The 16,506-nt window shown below is 51.9% G+C and overlaps 1 protein-coding gene across 2 annotated transcripts in view; it reads right to left on the minus strand.

The window, feature by feature from the left end:
* The window catches only part of LLGL1 (lethal giant larvae homolog 1 (Drosophila)), an 87,950-nt gene that overhangs the window by 21,051 nt on the left and 50,393 nt on the right, over positions 1 to 16,506 (minus strand). For both annotated transcript variants that reach the window (XM_015409331.1, XM_015409324.1), the window contains exons 5-11: positions 11,565 to 11,723; positions 9,539 to 9,701; positions 8,024 to 8,159; positions 5,753 to 5,807; positions 4,545 to 4,699; positions 3,486 to 3,703; positions 755 to 822 (exon numbers count right to left, since the gene is read on the minus strand). In XM_015409331.1, coding sequence (XP_015264817.1) covers positions 755 to 822; positions 3,486 to 3,703; positions 4,545 to 4,699; positions 5,753 to 5,807; positions 8,024 to 8,159; positions 9,539 to 9,701; positions 11,565 to 11,723 — 954 coding nt within the window. The remainder of the gene's footprint in view (positions 1 to 754; positions 823 to 3,485; positions 3,704 to 4,544; positions 4,700 to 5,752; positions 5,808 to 8,023; positions 8,160 to 9,538; positions 9,702 to 11,564; positions 11,724 to 16,506) is intronic.

Genomic DNA, 16,506 nt, shown 5'->3' on the forward strand with positions numbered 1-16,506 from the left:
CTCTTCCGAGTGGATGGATACGTGACTGAAAAATTAAGAAGGTTCTGTTTACTCGTGCGCTGATTTAAACTGGATTTCTAAACAGAAAAGCCCTCAAAGAGCCCCCCTGTTCTGTCAAGCAAGGTGCTCCGTCCGTAATAATTTTGGGGTCCCCTTTCCATCGTTTTCCCAGCCCAAAGACATTTTAGAATTCATACCCCACTTTTCTCCTCAAAGAAGCACACAATAATTCTCCTCACATCCATTTTATCCTCACAACAACCCTGTGAGGCAGTTAGGCCAAGAGTGCATGACTGTCCCAAAGTCACCCATGGCAGAGAGGAGATTGGAACCTGGGTCCTGGCCCCACACTCTAACCCACCACACTATGCTGGTGACCCCTTTAACATCACCTGCCAAACACACTTTCTATGCCAACTTCTCCCCCCCCCCCCCTGTAAATAACAGTTATGTCACGAGCAATGCTCCCTCTAAGCTGTGAGCAAAAATTCCACTTTGTGAGCTACTGGCATTAAAGTTGTGAGTGAGCCATTTGGCTAATGCATAAATTAGTTTGCTCTGGAGCCGTCCTTCCTGAGCTATGACAAAAATGTGTGAGACGGAGGCTAAAAAACTGAGCTGGCTCACACTAACTCAGCTTAGAGGGAACACTGGTCACAAGCACAAGACTCGAACTCGCTTCCCACACAAGATTCAAACGCGCCTCACACACCTGCCCAAGACAGTATGGAACAGAAGCTGCTCCACAACTCACCCAGTCAAGAGAAGTCCTCTCTGCGTGGGTTCCTGCGCCAGATTTCTTCCGCCAGTGATGGGCCAGTTCTGTTAAAGGGGCAAAAAAGACCCTCAGAAAAATATAGTAGAGCCATATACACAACCGAGAATGAAACATTATTAGGAGGAAAGTTTATCTGGGGCATACCTAGATCAAGGGAGCACTTTTGGTGCACTAAATTCTAACACACTTCAATCCTAACTAGGGCTGCCAAGTCCCCCGCTAAAAGGGCCCCAAATCCGCCGGTCTGGATCTGGCCGGAGGGGGGAACCCCACTAGGGTGGCCAAGTCCCCCCGGGGGACGGGGAAACCTCCGCCCGAGAGGCCCGTTCCCCGCAGGCGGGGATTGGGCCACTGGGGTGACCCCACCCCCAAAGCGCGTGATGTGCCCGGCGTGAACACATCATCCGGAGGTGACGCAATCGCGTCGGGCATGTTGCGGGGGGACGCTCTATCATCCGAGGGAAAACTTTATGGTTTCCCCTCAGATGATTGTGGCCCCGCCCCCAACATGCGCGACGCGATTGCGTCACCTCCAGGAGTCCCCCCGCTATTAAGAAATTTGGACTTGGCAACCCTAAACCCCACCCCCGAAGTGGCCAGATCAGGCCGACATGCCCAGCGTTATGATGTCGCCCGGAAGTGACGTCATCACGATGGGCACGTCGCCGAGCGACGCTCTAGCAATCACCCTGAAAACTCTGTGGTACCATAGAGATTTTAGGGCGATTACCAGAGTGTCGCCCAGCGACATGCCCAGCGTGATGACGTCAGTTCTGTACCCAGCGTGATAATGTTATTGCGGCGCACGCAGGCTTTGCGCGCATGCAGGGACTCCCGGAGAGGGCCCTGGACTCCTCTGCTATTACTTCGGTAAGACTTGGCAACCCTTATCCTAACTGCTCCATAAAGATCGCTTTGAGTTCCCCTCCATCTTCCAAGAGAATCTCTTGGGCTTGGTCTATCTCGTTAACTATCACAAATTTATTCCACCCGTCCTCCGAGGAGCGCGGGGTGGAGTACACGGTTCTCTCTCCTGCCTTGCGGCCTCACAGCAACCTTGTGACGCAGGCGAGGCCGAAAGAGAAGAGGACTAGGCCAAAGTTACTCAGCCAAATTCACAGCCCAGTGGACGGCGGTCCTGCTTGTACCATTTCCCCCACCCACCTTGAAGACATCCGACAAAGCTGACGGGCAGTAGATTCAGGGCGGACAAAAGAAGATACTACTTTACACAATAAGTGATTGATTCACTGCCAGAGGATGTAGCGATGGCCACAGGAATACACAGCTTGAAAAGGGGATTAGACAGATTCATGGAGGATAAGTCTCTCAATGGCTACTAGCCGTGGTGACTGAGGAGAACCTCCATTTTTAGAGGCAGTAAACATCTGAATAACAGAGCCGGGAGGCAACATCAGGGGAAGGCCTCGGCCTCTCTGCCCTGTGGTTGGCCCTCCAGAGGAACTAGTTGGCTGCTGTGTTAGGCAGGATGCTGGACTCGATGGGCCCTTACTGGTCTGACCCAGCAGAGCTCTTCTGAGGTTCTTCTCAGGGGCAGGCCTCGGCCTCTCTGCCCTGTGGTTGGCCCTCCAGAGGAACTAGTTGGCTGCTGTGTTAGGCAGGATGCTGGACTCGATGGGCCCTTACTGGTCTGACCCAGCAGAGCTCTTCTGAGGTTCTTCTCAGGGGCAGGCCTCGGCCTCTCTGCCCTGTGGTTGGCCCTCCAGAGGAACTGGCTGGCCTCCGTGAGAGACGGGATGCTGGACTAGATGGACCCTCACTGGTCTGATCCAGCAGGGCTCTCCTTACTTTCCTATATCAAGCTCCCTACAAGCAGAAAAGCCACACACTGTGGTGGGGTTACTTGTAAGTGGTTCAATGTGGAGAAGTTCAAAAAAATAAAACACTCCTCCAGCACCTTCCGCTGCTTCCCCTGCAACTATGGGGAATGCCACGCAAAAAGCCCAATTTGGCTCAGGATCACAGCATGGCGGTGGGGGGGGGGGGGGGGGGGGGGGGGGGGGGGGGGGCTATGCTCTTGCATCACCCCCATGCCGTTTTCCTGAGCTGAACCAGCCCCTGCAGAGACCTGTTTGCATAACCATGCAGCTGTTGCAGGGAACCCCGTTCCAGTTTGTTAAAACCATCTCTCGTCGTTGCACTGTACCCTTCCCTGTTGTGGAAGTGACACTCTGCTGTGTAATGCGTCCCTCTGATGCTAGATGCTTCCACTCAGGCAAGATCGGTGATCCTCAAAGAGCATTAGAAGAATGCAGTGCACGGGGGAGACCCACCTCTGAGGAGGAGGAGGAGGAGGTTGGAGGAGGAGTCTCAGAGTGGCTTACAATCTCCTCCCCTTCCTCTCCCCATAACAGACACTCTATGAGGCAGGTGGGGCCGAGAGAGCTCTTTCGAGAACTGCTCTTGAGAGAACAGCTCCGAGAGAACTTGTGACTGACCCAAGGTCACCAAGCAACTGCACGTGGCAGAGTGGGGAATCAAACCCGGTTCTCCCAGATTAGAGTCCGCGCTCCTCACCACGCCACCAAGTGGGGCGCCAAGCCAAGCGGGACTTGGGTTCCAAGTCAACGTGTCCTCCCCTGGCACAATCCCCAAAAGGTACCCACGTCAACAAAGACACCCCCCGCCCCAGCAACATCTGAAGGGTCAATGTGGCTCTCCCAGCCACACTCGTGCGCCAACTCACCCCAGAGGACGACCGGGGGCTCTGCTGCTCTCCCGCGCTAATTATCCTCTCCCACAACTTGAGGGGGACGTTGGAGATGTGGTAGGAGCAGGTGATGGCGGAGGAATGGAGTGGGGCCAGATAGGGGGCGGGGATCGTGGGCCAGCCGGGTGTCTGCAGGTCGACCACAACCAACTCCTCCTCCACGAGAGCCACCAAGGCAGTCGGGTTGTCGAACTCTGGAAAAAAGAGGGACAAGATTGTTGTTGTTCAGTCGCACAGTCGAGTCCGACTCTTCGCGACCCCATGGACTAGATCCCACCAGGCCCTCCTGTCTTCCGCTGTCCTCTGAAGTTTGCTCAGTTTCATGTTCGTTGCATCTATGACACTGTCCAACCATCTCATCCTTTGCCGTCCCCGTCTTCTTTGACCTTCAATCTTTCCCAGCATCAGGGTCTTTTCCAGTGAGTGCTCCCTTCTCATTTGGTGGCCAAAGTATTTGAGTTTCAGTTTCATTATCTGGCCTTCCAGGGAACAGTCAGGGTTGATTTCTTTGAGGATTGACTGATTTGTTCTTCTTGCAGTCCAAGGGACTCTCAAGAGTCTTCTCCAGCACCATAGTTCAAAAGAATCTATTCTTCGGCGCTCGGCCTTCCTTATAGTCCAACTCTTGCAGCCATACATGACTACCGGGAATACCATTGCTTGGACCATGCAGACTTTTGTTGGCAGGGTGATGTCTCTACTTTTTGTCATGCTGTTGAGGTTCGCCATCGCTTCGATGAGGCTGTGGGCTATGCCGTGGAGGGCCACCCAAGACGGAGAGGCCACAGCAGAGAACTGAGACCAAGCGTGATCCCCTGGAGAAGGAAATGGCAACCCACTCCAGGATTTTTGCCAAGAAAACCCCATGGACAGGGACAAGATACAGTATGTACATAAAAAACCCCGTACTGAGGACGCTGTTTCACACTGAGTGGCACCTGACCCCCCCCCCCCAAGGAAGAGACGCTAGAAGCTAGGAAAGTACTAGACGAGGGAGGCCCTGGTGGTTGTTTTTTTAAATAGCAAAGTGCATACCCTCCTCTACCTCGGTGTCGTATACCGTGAAGAAGTCAATCACGCGCGACGTGAAGTCCAAGGTGACCAGCGTCTGTCCTTGCAGGATAGTCACGCAGTGCCGGTCCCCGTAACTGGCCCGGGGCATCCCGCCACTGAAAATGATGAAGTGACCCCTACGAGAAGAGAAAAGTTGACCCTCAGGAGGAAGCTCCTCCCGCAACGGTTCCTGGTCGGAAGCCTGACGAGAGTTGGGGGTGGTATGGACTGGAGGGTGGGGGGCAAAGCTCCCTCTAAGCTGTGGAGTCTTGTGAGCAAAGATCCTACTTTGTGAGCTGCTGGCATTAAAGTGGTGAGCAAGCGGTTTTGCCCACTGCATAAATGAGTTTGCTCTGGAGCCCATCCCTTCCTGAGCGAAGGCAAAAATCTGTGAGCTGGAGGCTAAAAAACTGTGAGCTGGCTCACACGAACTCAGCTTGGGGGGGGGAGTCCAACAGTCAGTAAAAAAGGTTGACGGAGGAGGAGGAGGAGGAGATTGGATTTATACCCCACCCTTCACTCGGAGTCTCAGAGCAGTTTACAATCTCCTTCCCTTCCCCTCCCACCAACAGACACCCTGTGAGGGAGGTGGGGCTGAGAGAGCTCCTTCAAGAACTGCTCTTGAGAGAACAGCTTTGAGAGAACTTGTGACTGGCCCAAGGTCACACCAGCAGCTGCACATGGAGGAGGAGTGGGGAATAAAAACCGGGTCACCCAGATTAGAGTCCGCGCTCCTAACCACTACACCAAACTGGCTCCCTTCCCCATGAGTAAATAAAAGCACCACAACATTAACCTACAAGAAAGCAAGATTCACATTATCTCCGTGCCGTATTATCGTGCCCGACCCTATGTTTGTAAGATCCGGCACAAACATTCAGGGGAATTAGGGGGTGCAGCCAAAAGGGGGGCAGAAAGGACGGCACTTTAGAGGATCACTTTTTTGGGGGGAACGCTATGATACGTTACAAACTCTCCTTGCAGACAGAAGACTAGCACTGCAAGCCAAAGACAGAAGTAGCACCTTGCGGCACTAGTTTTCCATCGGCCCAGAAGAATTTGATTCTACAGAGGGAAATTCACAGCGGGAATTGTCACCGGTGCCACACGGTCTGTTCTACCACCTCAAGAGCTCTGCCACCCCATTCTCTGACATGCACGAGTCGATCTAGTTGCAAGGTGGTACGTACCCTGACTCGCATGTCTGCCACACAATCTTGTTGATTGCTTTGCACGGGAAGGGACCTGAAATGGAAGATAAGGGTTTTGAAGAAGAAAAGAGATTGGATTAATCCCCCGCCCTTCACTACCCAAAGGAGCCTCAGAGCAGCTCACAAACTCCTTTCCCTTCCCCTCCCCACAACAGACACCCTGCGAGGTAGGTGGGGCCGAGAGAGCTCTGACAGAAACTGCTCTTTCTCAAGGACAGCTCTGACAGAACTACGGCTTGCCCAAGGTCATCCAGCAGCTGCACGTGGAGGAGGAGTGGGGAATCAAACCCAGTTCTCCCAGATTAGAGTCTGCACCCTTAACCACTACACCAAACTGGCTCCCAAGAAGGAGAAGGAATAGATTGGATTTATACCCCGCCCTTCACCATCCAAAGGTGTCTCAGAGCGGCTTATAAACTCCTTTCCCTCTCCCTCCCCACAACAGACACCCTGTGGGGCTGAGAGAGCTCTGACAGAAACTGCTTTTTTTCAAGAAGACCTCTGACGGAACTACGGCTTGCCCAAAGTCATCCAGCAGCTGCAAGTGGAGGAGTGGGGCATCAAACCCGGTTCTCCCAGATTAGAGTCCGCGCACTTAACCACTACACCAAACTGGCTCTCAAGAAGGAAGAGGAGGAGGAGGAGACTGGATTTATAGCCCGCCCTCCACTACCCAAAGGAGTCTCAGAGTGGCTTACAGACTCCTTTCCCTTCCCCTCCCCACAACAGACACCCTGTGAGGTAGGTGGGGCTGAGAGAGCTCTTTCCAGAGCTGCCCTTGAGAGAACAGCACTGATAGAACTGTGGCTTGCCCAAGGCCAGCAGCTGCGAGTGGAGGAGTGGGGAATCGAATCCGGTTCTCCCAGATTAGAGTCCGTGCACTACACTTAAACCACTTAAACCACTACACCAAACTGGCTCTCACTTGATCTCAAGCACTTCATACAAGAGGGGACAAAACAAGCACTCATTTCTCCCCTCACCCGCCATTACTAAGGCCAGATCTGGGGAACTTATGACTAACGTTGAGCCCCAACAAGAATAGTTGGTGAACAAAGTGTTGCAAACCTCTTCTGTTAAAAACAAAAAAGATTTTAAAGTTGCTAGTCCTCATGGGTGCAGAGGTTCTTAGAACAGCATGCTCGCTTTCCGCAAGTACGGAGTTTTGTGGAAAGTGGGCACCTGGGTGCACAGACGTACAGACTTGCTCTGCAGCCCAAAGTATTGCAGAGAAAGCTTTACCATTCTGGTCTGCCAGCTGTACAAACTGGCACCAAAACCTGCTGCCAGCGATAAATGAATATTTGCGCCCTTCCAAAAAAAACAATCACAACCTCGGCTGTGGCCCAAAAGCCGGACTTTTGAGACCGTTGAGGAACAGGCAACTTTCTTGACCTCTGGAACACAGTAAACCATAGCACTGTTCGCATGTGACAGTGAACGTACGTACAGCCAACATGTATGCACGTACATCTATTTGCGAGAAACAGTCAAAGAGCGTTCGCTTTACAAATAAAACTGGAGACCAGTACCAGGATAATTATGAGGTTTAAACTGCATGTTCTGCCATTCTTGTGTCGAACACTAACTTGAGAATTACTAAGCACATTTATAAAGAAACCTCAACATGGATCGTACATTGTGTTCTGTGTTAACACGTGAGTAGGGCTCTTGTCTCCAAGCTGACAGGATCGTTCCCTGTTTCAAGAAAGCCATTTAGCCCCAGGATACAACATTAAGAAATCCGGCCTGGGGCCAAATATCTTCTTTTTAAAAAGGAGACAGCATTAAATCGCATTTTCCAAGCAATTACTAGAGATGGCTTCCAGCCGATAAATTATCCTCGCCTACTGCCTGGCAGATGGTACGGGAGGAGCTCAGCTTTGCACGCCCCCGTGAGTCCCCCAAAACGTAATTTTGACACCTTCCCCTGGAATCAGCACAACTGAGAGTAAAAAAAAATGAGCAAAAAAACTGAGCGGGCACCAGGATCGCACGAAGAGGTACTAAGGAACACACGTCACCGATGCTCCCTCTAAGCTGCGGAGTCTTGTGAGCAAAAAAATCTACTTTGCAAGCTACTGGCGTTCAAGTTGTGGGCAAGCGATTTGGCTCCTGCAGAAATCAGTTTGCTGTGGAGCCCTCCCTTCCTGAGCTAAGACAAAAATGTGTGAGCCGGAGGCTAAAAGACAGTGAGTGAGCTTACACTAACTTAGCTGAGAGGGAACACTAGGTCAACGCTGAACTCACCGTAAGGGACAGTGGAAGTGACCGGCTGAATGGTCTTAGGGGAGCCCTCCGTCACCGACCAGACCGCATAGCCGCCGTCGTTGTGAGAGCTCACCACCGTCCGGCCGCTCCGCTCCCAGCTGACGCTTTCCAATTGCTGGAAGAGACAAACACCCAACTGTGAACTCGAACGTGCGGGGGGGGGGGACGAAGACAGCAGATGGCCTTTGAAAAGAGCAGAGCCTTGTTACCGCAAACCCCCGAATAAATAAAGTTGCACGCCGTTTGGGGGGGGGGGGGCCCTGGCGGGGTTGGATCTAGAATTTGCACAAAACAAAACTGGAATCTGAAATAGATGGCCCTCAGAAGTAGACTGGGGGGGTGTATCCAATTTAGGGTTCCCAGCCTCCAGGTGGGGTCTGGAGCAATGTTCCCTCTAAGCTGTGGAGTCTTGTGAGCAAAAATTCTACTGTGTGAGTTACTGGCATTAGAGCTGTGAGCAAGCAATTTGGCTGCTGCATAGATTAGTTTGCTCTGGAGCCCTCCTTCCTGAGCTGAGACAAAAATGTGTGAGCTGGAGGCTAAAAAACTGTGAGCTCGCTCACACTAACTCAGCTTAGAGGGAACACTGGTCTGGAGGTCTCTTAGGATTATAGCTCATCACCAGACAAGAGAGATCAGTTCCACTGGAGAAACTGGCTGCTTTGGGAAGGGGGACTTTATAGTATTACGCCCCAAACCCCATAGAGTCCACCCCCAGAAGCCTTGAGGTATTTCCCAAGATGATGTTGGCAAACTTAACTAGTTCCCTATGGCAGCGTTCCAAAAAAGTGCAAGTTTTGCTATAGATTCTGGCCAAACGCAGTTTTTTTTTAAGTACTATGAAAATCCACACCTCTGTTCAAAACAGCTTGCCCAAGGCAGGATGGGAGACGTACCAATGCGCCTTTCAAGCCACCTTGAAAGGGAAACACTGTCTTAACAGTCTAATCTGTGCCAACGAGGGACTCCCAAAGGTGCTCAACCATGTCCATTTGGTTCTGAGATGGAACAGGATCCATTAGAAACAATGGCAGGTAGCTCTAGGAATTGCCGGGAACTCTATGGTAAGACCATAACGTTTCCGGATATTTCTACAGCTACTTACTGTCATGTTTGGATTTTCTCTGGAAGCGAGTGTGATGACATCACTTCCAGGGAAAGCTGAGAAGCACTGGTGGGTAGCTCTAGGAACTGCCAAAAATTCGATGGTAAAACCATAAAGTTTCTGGTGACTCTTAGAGCTACCTGCTGTCACTTCTGGGTTTTTCCCGGAGGTGATGTCATCATGCCCACTTCTCTGCAAGTTTTTTTTTTAATTTCCCCCCCAGGAATAACAGGAGTCCAACCGGGAAAATTATACCCCTAAATCTGACTGCACAAAAACTGTCTCACCACAGCACTAGACAGAAGCCAGACATATAGAACAGAATCAAGACCCAGTGAGCGGCTTGTGCGGGATTCTTAGAAAACCTCTCAGACCGGCCTCGTACGTACCTGGTTACCCAGGAAGAGGTGCTCCGCTTCTCTTGTGCTTTTATTCCACAGCACCATCAGTCCCCTGCTGAAGCCAATCAGAATTTTGGTCGGGTCTCGGGGGTGTTCCTGGAGCGACTCCACTGGACCCAGAGCTTTCCCACATTTGTAGTCTTCTGGTACGCTGGAATGCAAGCGCAAGGCATTCAACGGGGCTCCTTACTGGGCCGTGACCATCCTCGATACGCAAGGGACATGACCGGAATTGGGCAGACCTCGGCCTGGACCAAATCCAGCCTTCTAATAACGTAACGATTTGTCGGGAACATTGATTAGGAGGACACACCCCTTAGCACAATATCTGACGATAATAAATGTCTCCAGGAAACCCACAAGAAAGAGATAAGAAGAGAGGCCTTCGGCTACTGAATTGGATAATAGGCTGCCTCCAAACATGGAAGTTCCCTTGTTGTTGTTCAGTCGCACAGTCGAGTCCGACTCTTCGCGACCCCCTGGACCACATCGCACCAGGCCCTCCTGTCTTCCGCCATCCTCCGGAGTTTGCTCAGCTTCATGTCCATTGCCTCGATAACACTGTCTAACCATCTCATCCTTTGCCGCCCCCTCCTTCTTTGACATTTGATCTTTCCCAGCATCAGGGTCTTCTCCAGTGAGGGCTCCCTTCTCATTGGGTGGCCAAAGTATTGGAGCTTCTCCACTGGAGAAGGAAGTGGAAATCCACTCCAGTATCTTGGCCAAGAAAACCCCAAGGACAGTAAGAAAAGGGAAGTTCCCTTAGGCACTGACAAAGCTCCACGAATTTGCCAATGACCTTTCTTAACAGGTCACGTAAGCCGGTCTGACTGCTGAGAAGAGCCCTCCTCCTCCTTCCACAGGGAGGGCCTCCCGCTAAGACCCTCCCAGCCAAAGTACATCTGCCAACGCACATGGCACATTTTACAGTTAATTGACTAAACATATATTTTCTATCCGTCCCTTCCACAAAGCAGCTCAGGGTAGTGTGCATGTGCATCCATTTCCCCTCTTCCCTTTTATCCTCACAACGACCCTGCGAGGCAGGTTAGGCAGAGAGCGTGTGACTGGCCCAAGGTCCCCCAGCAAGTTCCCATGTCAGGTGAGGATTCAAACCAAGGTCTCCCAGAGCCTAGTCCGACACTTTAATCATTACGCCAAGCTGTTCTCCATGCACCCCCCTCCCCACGTATTGTGTTAAGAAAACACACCTCCCAGCATCTGACTGACTTGCAACCACACAATGCTTTGTATAGGTCACATATTGAAGCTGCTTTATACTGGATCAGACCTTCGGTCCATCAAAGCCAGTACTGTCTGCTAAGACTGGCAACCGCTCTCCAGGGTCTCGGGTGGAGGTCTTTCACATCACCCACTACCTGGTCCTTTCAACTGGAGATGCCGGGAATTAAACCTGGGACCTTCTGCATGCCAAGCAGATGGTCAACCGCTGAGCCACAGGCCCTCTTTACAGCTCTCCAGGGTCTCAGGCGGAGGTCTTTCCCATCACCTCCTGCCTGGTCCTTTTAACTGGAGATGCCGGGGATTGAACCTGGGAGCCTTCTGCATGCCAAGCAGGTGCTCTATCGCTGAGCCACAGGTCCTCTTGACAGCTCTCCAGGGTCTCAGGCAGAGGTCTCTCCCATCACCTCCTGCCTGGTCCTTTTAACTAGAGATGCTGCTGGGGATTGAACCTGGGACCTTCTGCATGCGAAGCAGATGCTCTACCGCTGAGCCACGGCCCCTCTTTACAGCTCTCCAGGGTCTCAGGCGGAGGTCTTTCCTATCACCTACTGCCTGGTCCTTCTAACTGGAGATGCTGGGGATTGAACCCGGGACCTTCTGCAGAGGTTCTTCCACTGAGCCACAGCCCCTACCCAGTTAGGTTCAGATTCTGCATAGCCAAAATCTATGGATCTTAAACCATCATTCCCCACCAACGCCGTTCTGCCTGGTCACGTGCTCTACTCCCTGCTCCAACCTTCCCCTCGCCCCCCGGGATCCCTAAACTCACCTCTGCAGGACCTCGTCTTGGTACAGAGATTTGTCCTCCAGGAGCGTCAAACCCGGGAGCTCCAAGAAGTAGACGCCACCCCCTTCCGTCCCGAGGCACGCAATGTCACAGGTGGACATCAACAGGATCACCGTTACCCGAGTAATGCTGGGAGGAGAGCTACGAAGACGAGAAGAATAAGCCAGAAGTTATGAGCAGTACCGCCCTGCACATCAGACCGGTGGTTTTCAAAAAAATCCTTCGAGGGAACCACTTTCCATTTCTCCCCCAAAGAGGCACTGAGAAGGACCCCTCCCTGTCCATGCGGGGACACTGGCCGTGCTTCACTGGCACCCAGCACATGCCCGAGAAGAGCCCTTACACTCTCCCAAGGTTGGGCCCTGCTAGAGGAACACAGTCTCTCAGAGAAGCTCCCTCGATATCCAAAGAATCCCGAATGAGCCCCTAAGGGGACCTCCAGTTTTCCCGGAAGGCATTTTGAAGACCACCGTCGCAAATCACACACCCAAGTGGAGCTTTTATGCGCACGCAAAGCTGAGGCCTATAGAAGAATGCTTGAGCGCCTACGGAAAACAGCTCTACCAGCTTCTTGGAAGGTTTCAAAGGTTCACACCCCATCCCAGCAAGTCACCTCGAGGCGCGAAGCCATTCCTTGCTTTCAGCGGAGTCACCAGCTTTAGGATTCAACGTAAGAAGTGTGTTCCCAGAGTTCACAACAGGCAGCCTCATATTTAATGGAGGCCCCATAGCCCAGGATAGAATCCAGAATCCAAGATGGACGACGCCCGGCCATGGCCCCCCACCTCCACATGGCTAGCCCCCTTCATACAGTCACTGAGTCTCTTCACGAGGAGGCCTTCCAGCAGTTCAGGTGCCGAATGGCAGCCACATTTCCTCGAGTTACCTCACAACGTCATTCTCCACAGGTTCCTCGGGGTTCTGGTGGGCTCTCTCAAATTCACTCACCCAATCGGATTCGAGAGATAAGGAGAAAATAAACGCGCCGCAACAGTCACTGAGAGATAAAAACGAGGCCAAGGCCAGTGGTGCGAGCGAATGAAAAATATATTTTATTGCTCACCTAAAACTTCAAGGGAGTCCTTAATGTAATATATGAATAGAATTATCGAGCCCTCCTGAGGTACCTGCGGGTACCTGCGAAACCACAGTGGGGATTCCCCGCTTGTCCAACCCCACCTTCACCACGGCGGCAGCTCCCCCTCATCCTGCCCAACTCCAGCTCTGCTTCCCCCTATCCGGCCAAAGCCCGGCTTCACCGTGGTGGCCGCTCCCTCCAGCGAGAGTCGCCATTTGCCCAGGGGGGCAGGAGATCTCCTGAATTTGCGGGCTCCTACCCGCCACAGCAAGGAGCTGCGGTGGCTCAAGTGGTTAAGACGCTGAACTGCAGGCTGTGGAAGGTCGGTAGTTCAGCAGTTCAAGACCCGGGTTGCCGCATGACGGAGTGAGCTCCCGTCTCTAGTTCCAGCTCCTGCCAACCTAGCCGTTCGAAAGCAAGAAATTGCAAGTAGATAAATTGGTACCACTTTGGTGGGAAGGTAACAGCATTCCATGCGCCTTGGTGTTTAGTCATGCCGGACACATGACCACGGAAACGTCTTCGGACAGCGCTGGCTCTTCGGCTTTGAAACGGAGATGAGCACCGCAACCCTAGAGTCAGACTCGACTGGCTTTCAAGCAAGGGAACCTTTACCTTTTTACCCGCCCCAGTAGGGGGAAATCCCCTCCCTAAACAGCCTCACACGTGACATGCCTGCATCACCCGGAAGTGACTTCGGAACATCAGCAACGTCAGGAGGTGACACTCTGGATTTGGGGCAAAACTCAATGGTTTGATGCCAATTTTACCATAGAGTTTTGCCCACAAGGCGGAGTGTCGCCCCCAATGTTGCTGCTGTCACCTCCGGCTGATGCAGGCATGTCACGTGTGACGTCACTGTTTTTTTTGGGGGGACATCACTTTCTACTCCCGGAACGCCCCCCCCCATCCCCCTGCTGGCAGGCAAAAGGGATCTGGCAACCTCAAGCCCACCTGACCCTGGCTTTGCTGCCTCAACAGCCTGGACACAGCGGAGGAGTAGGAGCTTCGTCTGTATCTGCACAGACAACACTCTTGTATTTGGGGGATTTAACCCCCCCCCATTTTTTTCTAGTTTTCAGATTTTTCTGCATACCCAGGGTTTCCCCCCCAAGGTTGCTGGAAAATCTACCTTCTATCAATGTAGTCCTAATCAGGAGATTTAAGTATCCGCAGAACAATGCTCCCTCTAAGCTGTGGAGTCTTGTGAGCAAAAATCCTACTTTGTCAGCTACTGGCGTTAAAGTGGTGAGCGAGCAGTTTGGCTCCTGCATGAATTAGTCTGTTCTGGGGCCCTGCTTCCTGAGCTAAGGCAAAAATACGTGAGCTGGAGGCTAAAAAACTGTGAGCTAGCTCACACTGACTCAGCTTAGAGGGAACACCGGTCTACACTTCACCATCAGAATGTATAATGGATCAAGACTGGTGGCCATGTTAGTCTGTCTGTAGCAGTAGAGCTGCGGTGGCTCAAGTGGTTAAGACGCTGAACTGCAGGCTGTGGAAGGTCGGTAGTTCAGCAGTTCAAGACCCGAGTGTGCTGCATGATGGAGTGAGCTCCCGTCTCTGGCCCCAGCTTCTGCCAACCTAGCAGTTCGAAAGCAAGAAATTGCACGTAGATAAATAGGTACCACTTCGGTGGGAAGGGAACAGCGTTCCGTGCGCCTTGGTATTTAGTCATGCCGGCCACATGACCACGGAAACATCTTCGGACAGCGCTGGCTCTTCGGCTTTGAAACGGAGATGAGCACCGCAACCCTAGAGTCGGACTCGACTGGCTTTCGAGCAAGGGAACCTTTACCTTTACTAGCAGTAGAAAAGAGCAAGAGTCCAGCAGCACCTCCAAGACTAACAAAATTTGTGGCAAGGTTATCTGAAGTTCTGAAGTTGTCTGAAGACGTGAGCAATGTCTCACGAAAGCTCCTCCCCTGCCACAAGTTTAATCAGTCTTGAAGGTGCGACTGGATTCTTGCTCTTTTCTAGAATACATGATGGTTATCGAGTCGAAATTATGTCGACAAATAATATTAAATACAATTTTTATCTACATAACTTTAACCAAATAATCATCGTTATATGATTATGAAAACTCAGTCCTGTATTGGTATATTATGCTACAGACTCCCCTGAAGAAGCCGGTTGGCAAAACGCATAGGAAACTTTTAGCTGAATAATCACATATTTTTCCTTTCCTCGCACCATCAGCCTTTACCTTATTTTCATGTCCTGATTCGAGAGATCACAGAAGGGCCATGAGGAATCTGTGGAAAATGGAGTCGTGAGGAAGCCTGAGAGGGGGAAAAGTCGCAGTTTGGTGTTCGAAACGCAAGAACCCTGTGGACAGACCCGTTATGTCAATATATTTTTTAAAAACGGACTAAGAAGAAGACTTGGTTTTAATCAGAGGTAGATTCGGGGGGGATCGCAGTTCCCCTGGGTGAGGTGCGGGGGGCGGGGCACATGACGAAGCCCCGCCCCTTGCTTCCGGCCGCCCCACTTCCGGCCCTCATTCAGCCAGGAGGTGGCTCTCCCCACTCCTGCCTGCCTGGGGCCAGGGAGGGCCTTGCCAGGGCTTCCTCGCACTCCCGCCGGCCTTGCAGGTCCACCGCCAGGCCCCAGACAGATTTTGGAGGTGGAGCCTGAGTGATGGGTTTAGATTCAGAGGAATTAGCTGTGTTAGTCTGTTGCTGCAAAATAGTCCAAGAGTTCAAATAGCACCTTTAAGACTAACAAATAGCACCTTTAAGACTAACCTTTAAGACGAAGACTGAGTGGTGTGTGTGGCCTTATGACACACTTCCGGTGATGGCAGGGGGTGTGGCATATGCTAATGAGTTATGCTAATGAGTTCCCCTAGCTCTTTTTCTATGAAACGACCCCTGGTTTTAATACCCTGCTTTTCTACCACCGAAGGAGTCTCAAAGTGGCTTACAATCGCCTTCCCTTCCTCTCCTCGCAACAGGCACCCTGTGAGGTAGGTGGGGCTAGGAGAGAGCTCTGAGAGAACTGCTCTTGAGAGAACAACTCTGAGAGAACGGTGACTGACCTAAGGTCACCCAGCAGGCTATATGTGGAAAAGGAGTGGGGAATCAAACCCGGTACTTCATATTAGAGTCCGCTGTTCTTAACCACTATACCACACTGGCTCTGAGGATAATTTTACAAGATGGCCGCTTTGACAAGACAATTAGGGACTGAGGCCCTTTTGCCCTCACTGTGCAAAATGGCTGCTGGCTAAGTTAATGGCAACACAAACACCACATATCCCTACTTCAGTGAGGTGGGGAGATGGCACTGCTCAAGGACCCTGGTTTGGCCCAAAAACTGCTCACTGTTGAGCCCCATATCGTGAAGTCTGGCCTATTCAACTGGGCAGCTTCTTCCGGATTGCCACATAGCAGGCGTGAGACCACTGTGGGTGAAGAAGGTCCACACAAAGCAGAAACTGACTACTGGTTTTTATAACCTGAGGACGAGGATTTGAACCCTACACAGCTGAATCAAAGTCACTAGGCTTTGAACTGATAAAAGGAAGTCCTGCTTCACCCAAAGAGTGATTAACACATGGAATTCACTGCCGCAGGAAGTGGTGGCGGCTACAAGCATGGACAGCTTCAAGAGGGGATTGGATAAACATATGGAGCAGAGGTCTATCAGTGGCTATTAGCCACCAGGTCTAGAAGGACGACTGTGTCAGGGGGGCAGCGATACTCTGTCTTCTTGGAGCTTTGGGGACCACAGTGGGAGGGCTTCTGGAGTTCTGGCCCCGCTGGTGGACCTCCTGATGGCCCCTGGGTTTTGGCCACTATGTGACACAGAGTGTTGGACTGGATGGGCCACTGGCCTGAT

The sequence above is a fragment of the Gekko japonicus genome, unplaced genomic scaffold (genome assembly GCF_001447785.1).
Source record: "Gekko japonicus isolate JY-2015 unplaced genomic scaffold, Gekko_japonicus_V1.1 scaffold103, whole genome shotgun sequence".
NCBI classification, from domain to species: domain Eukaryota; kingdom Metazoa; phylum Chordata; class Lepidosauria; order Squamata; family Gekkonidae; genus Gekko; species Gekko japonicus.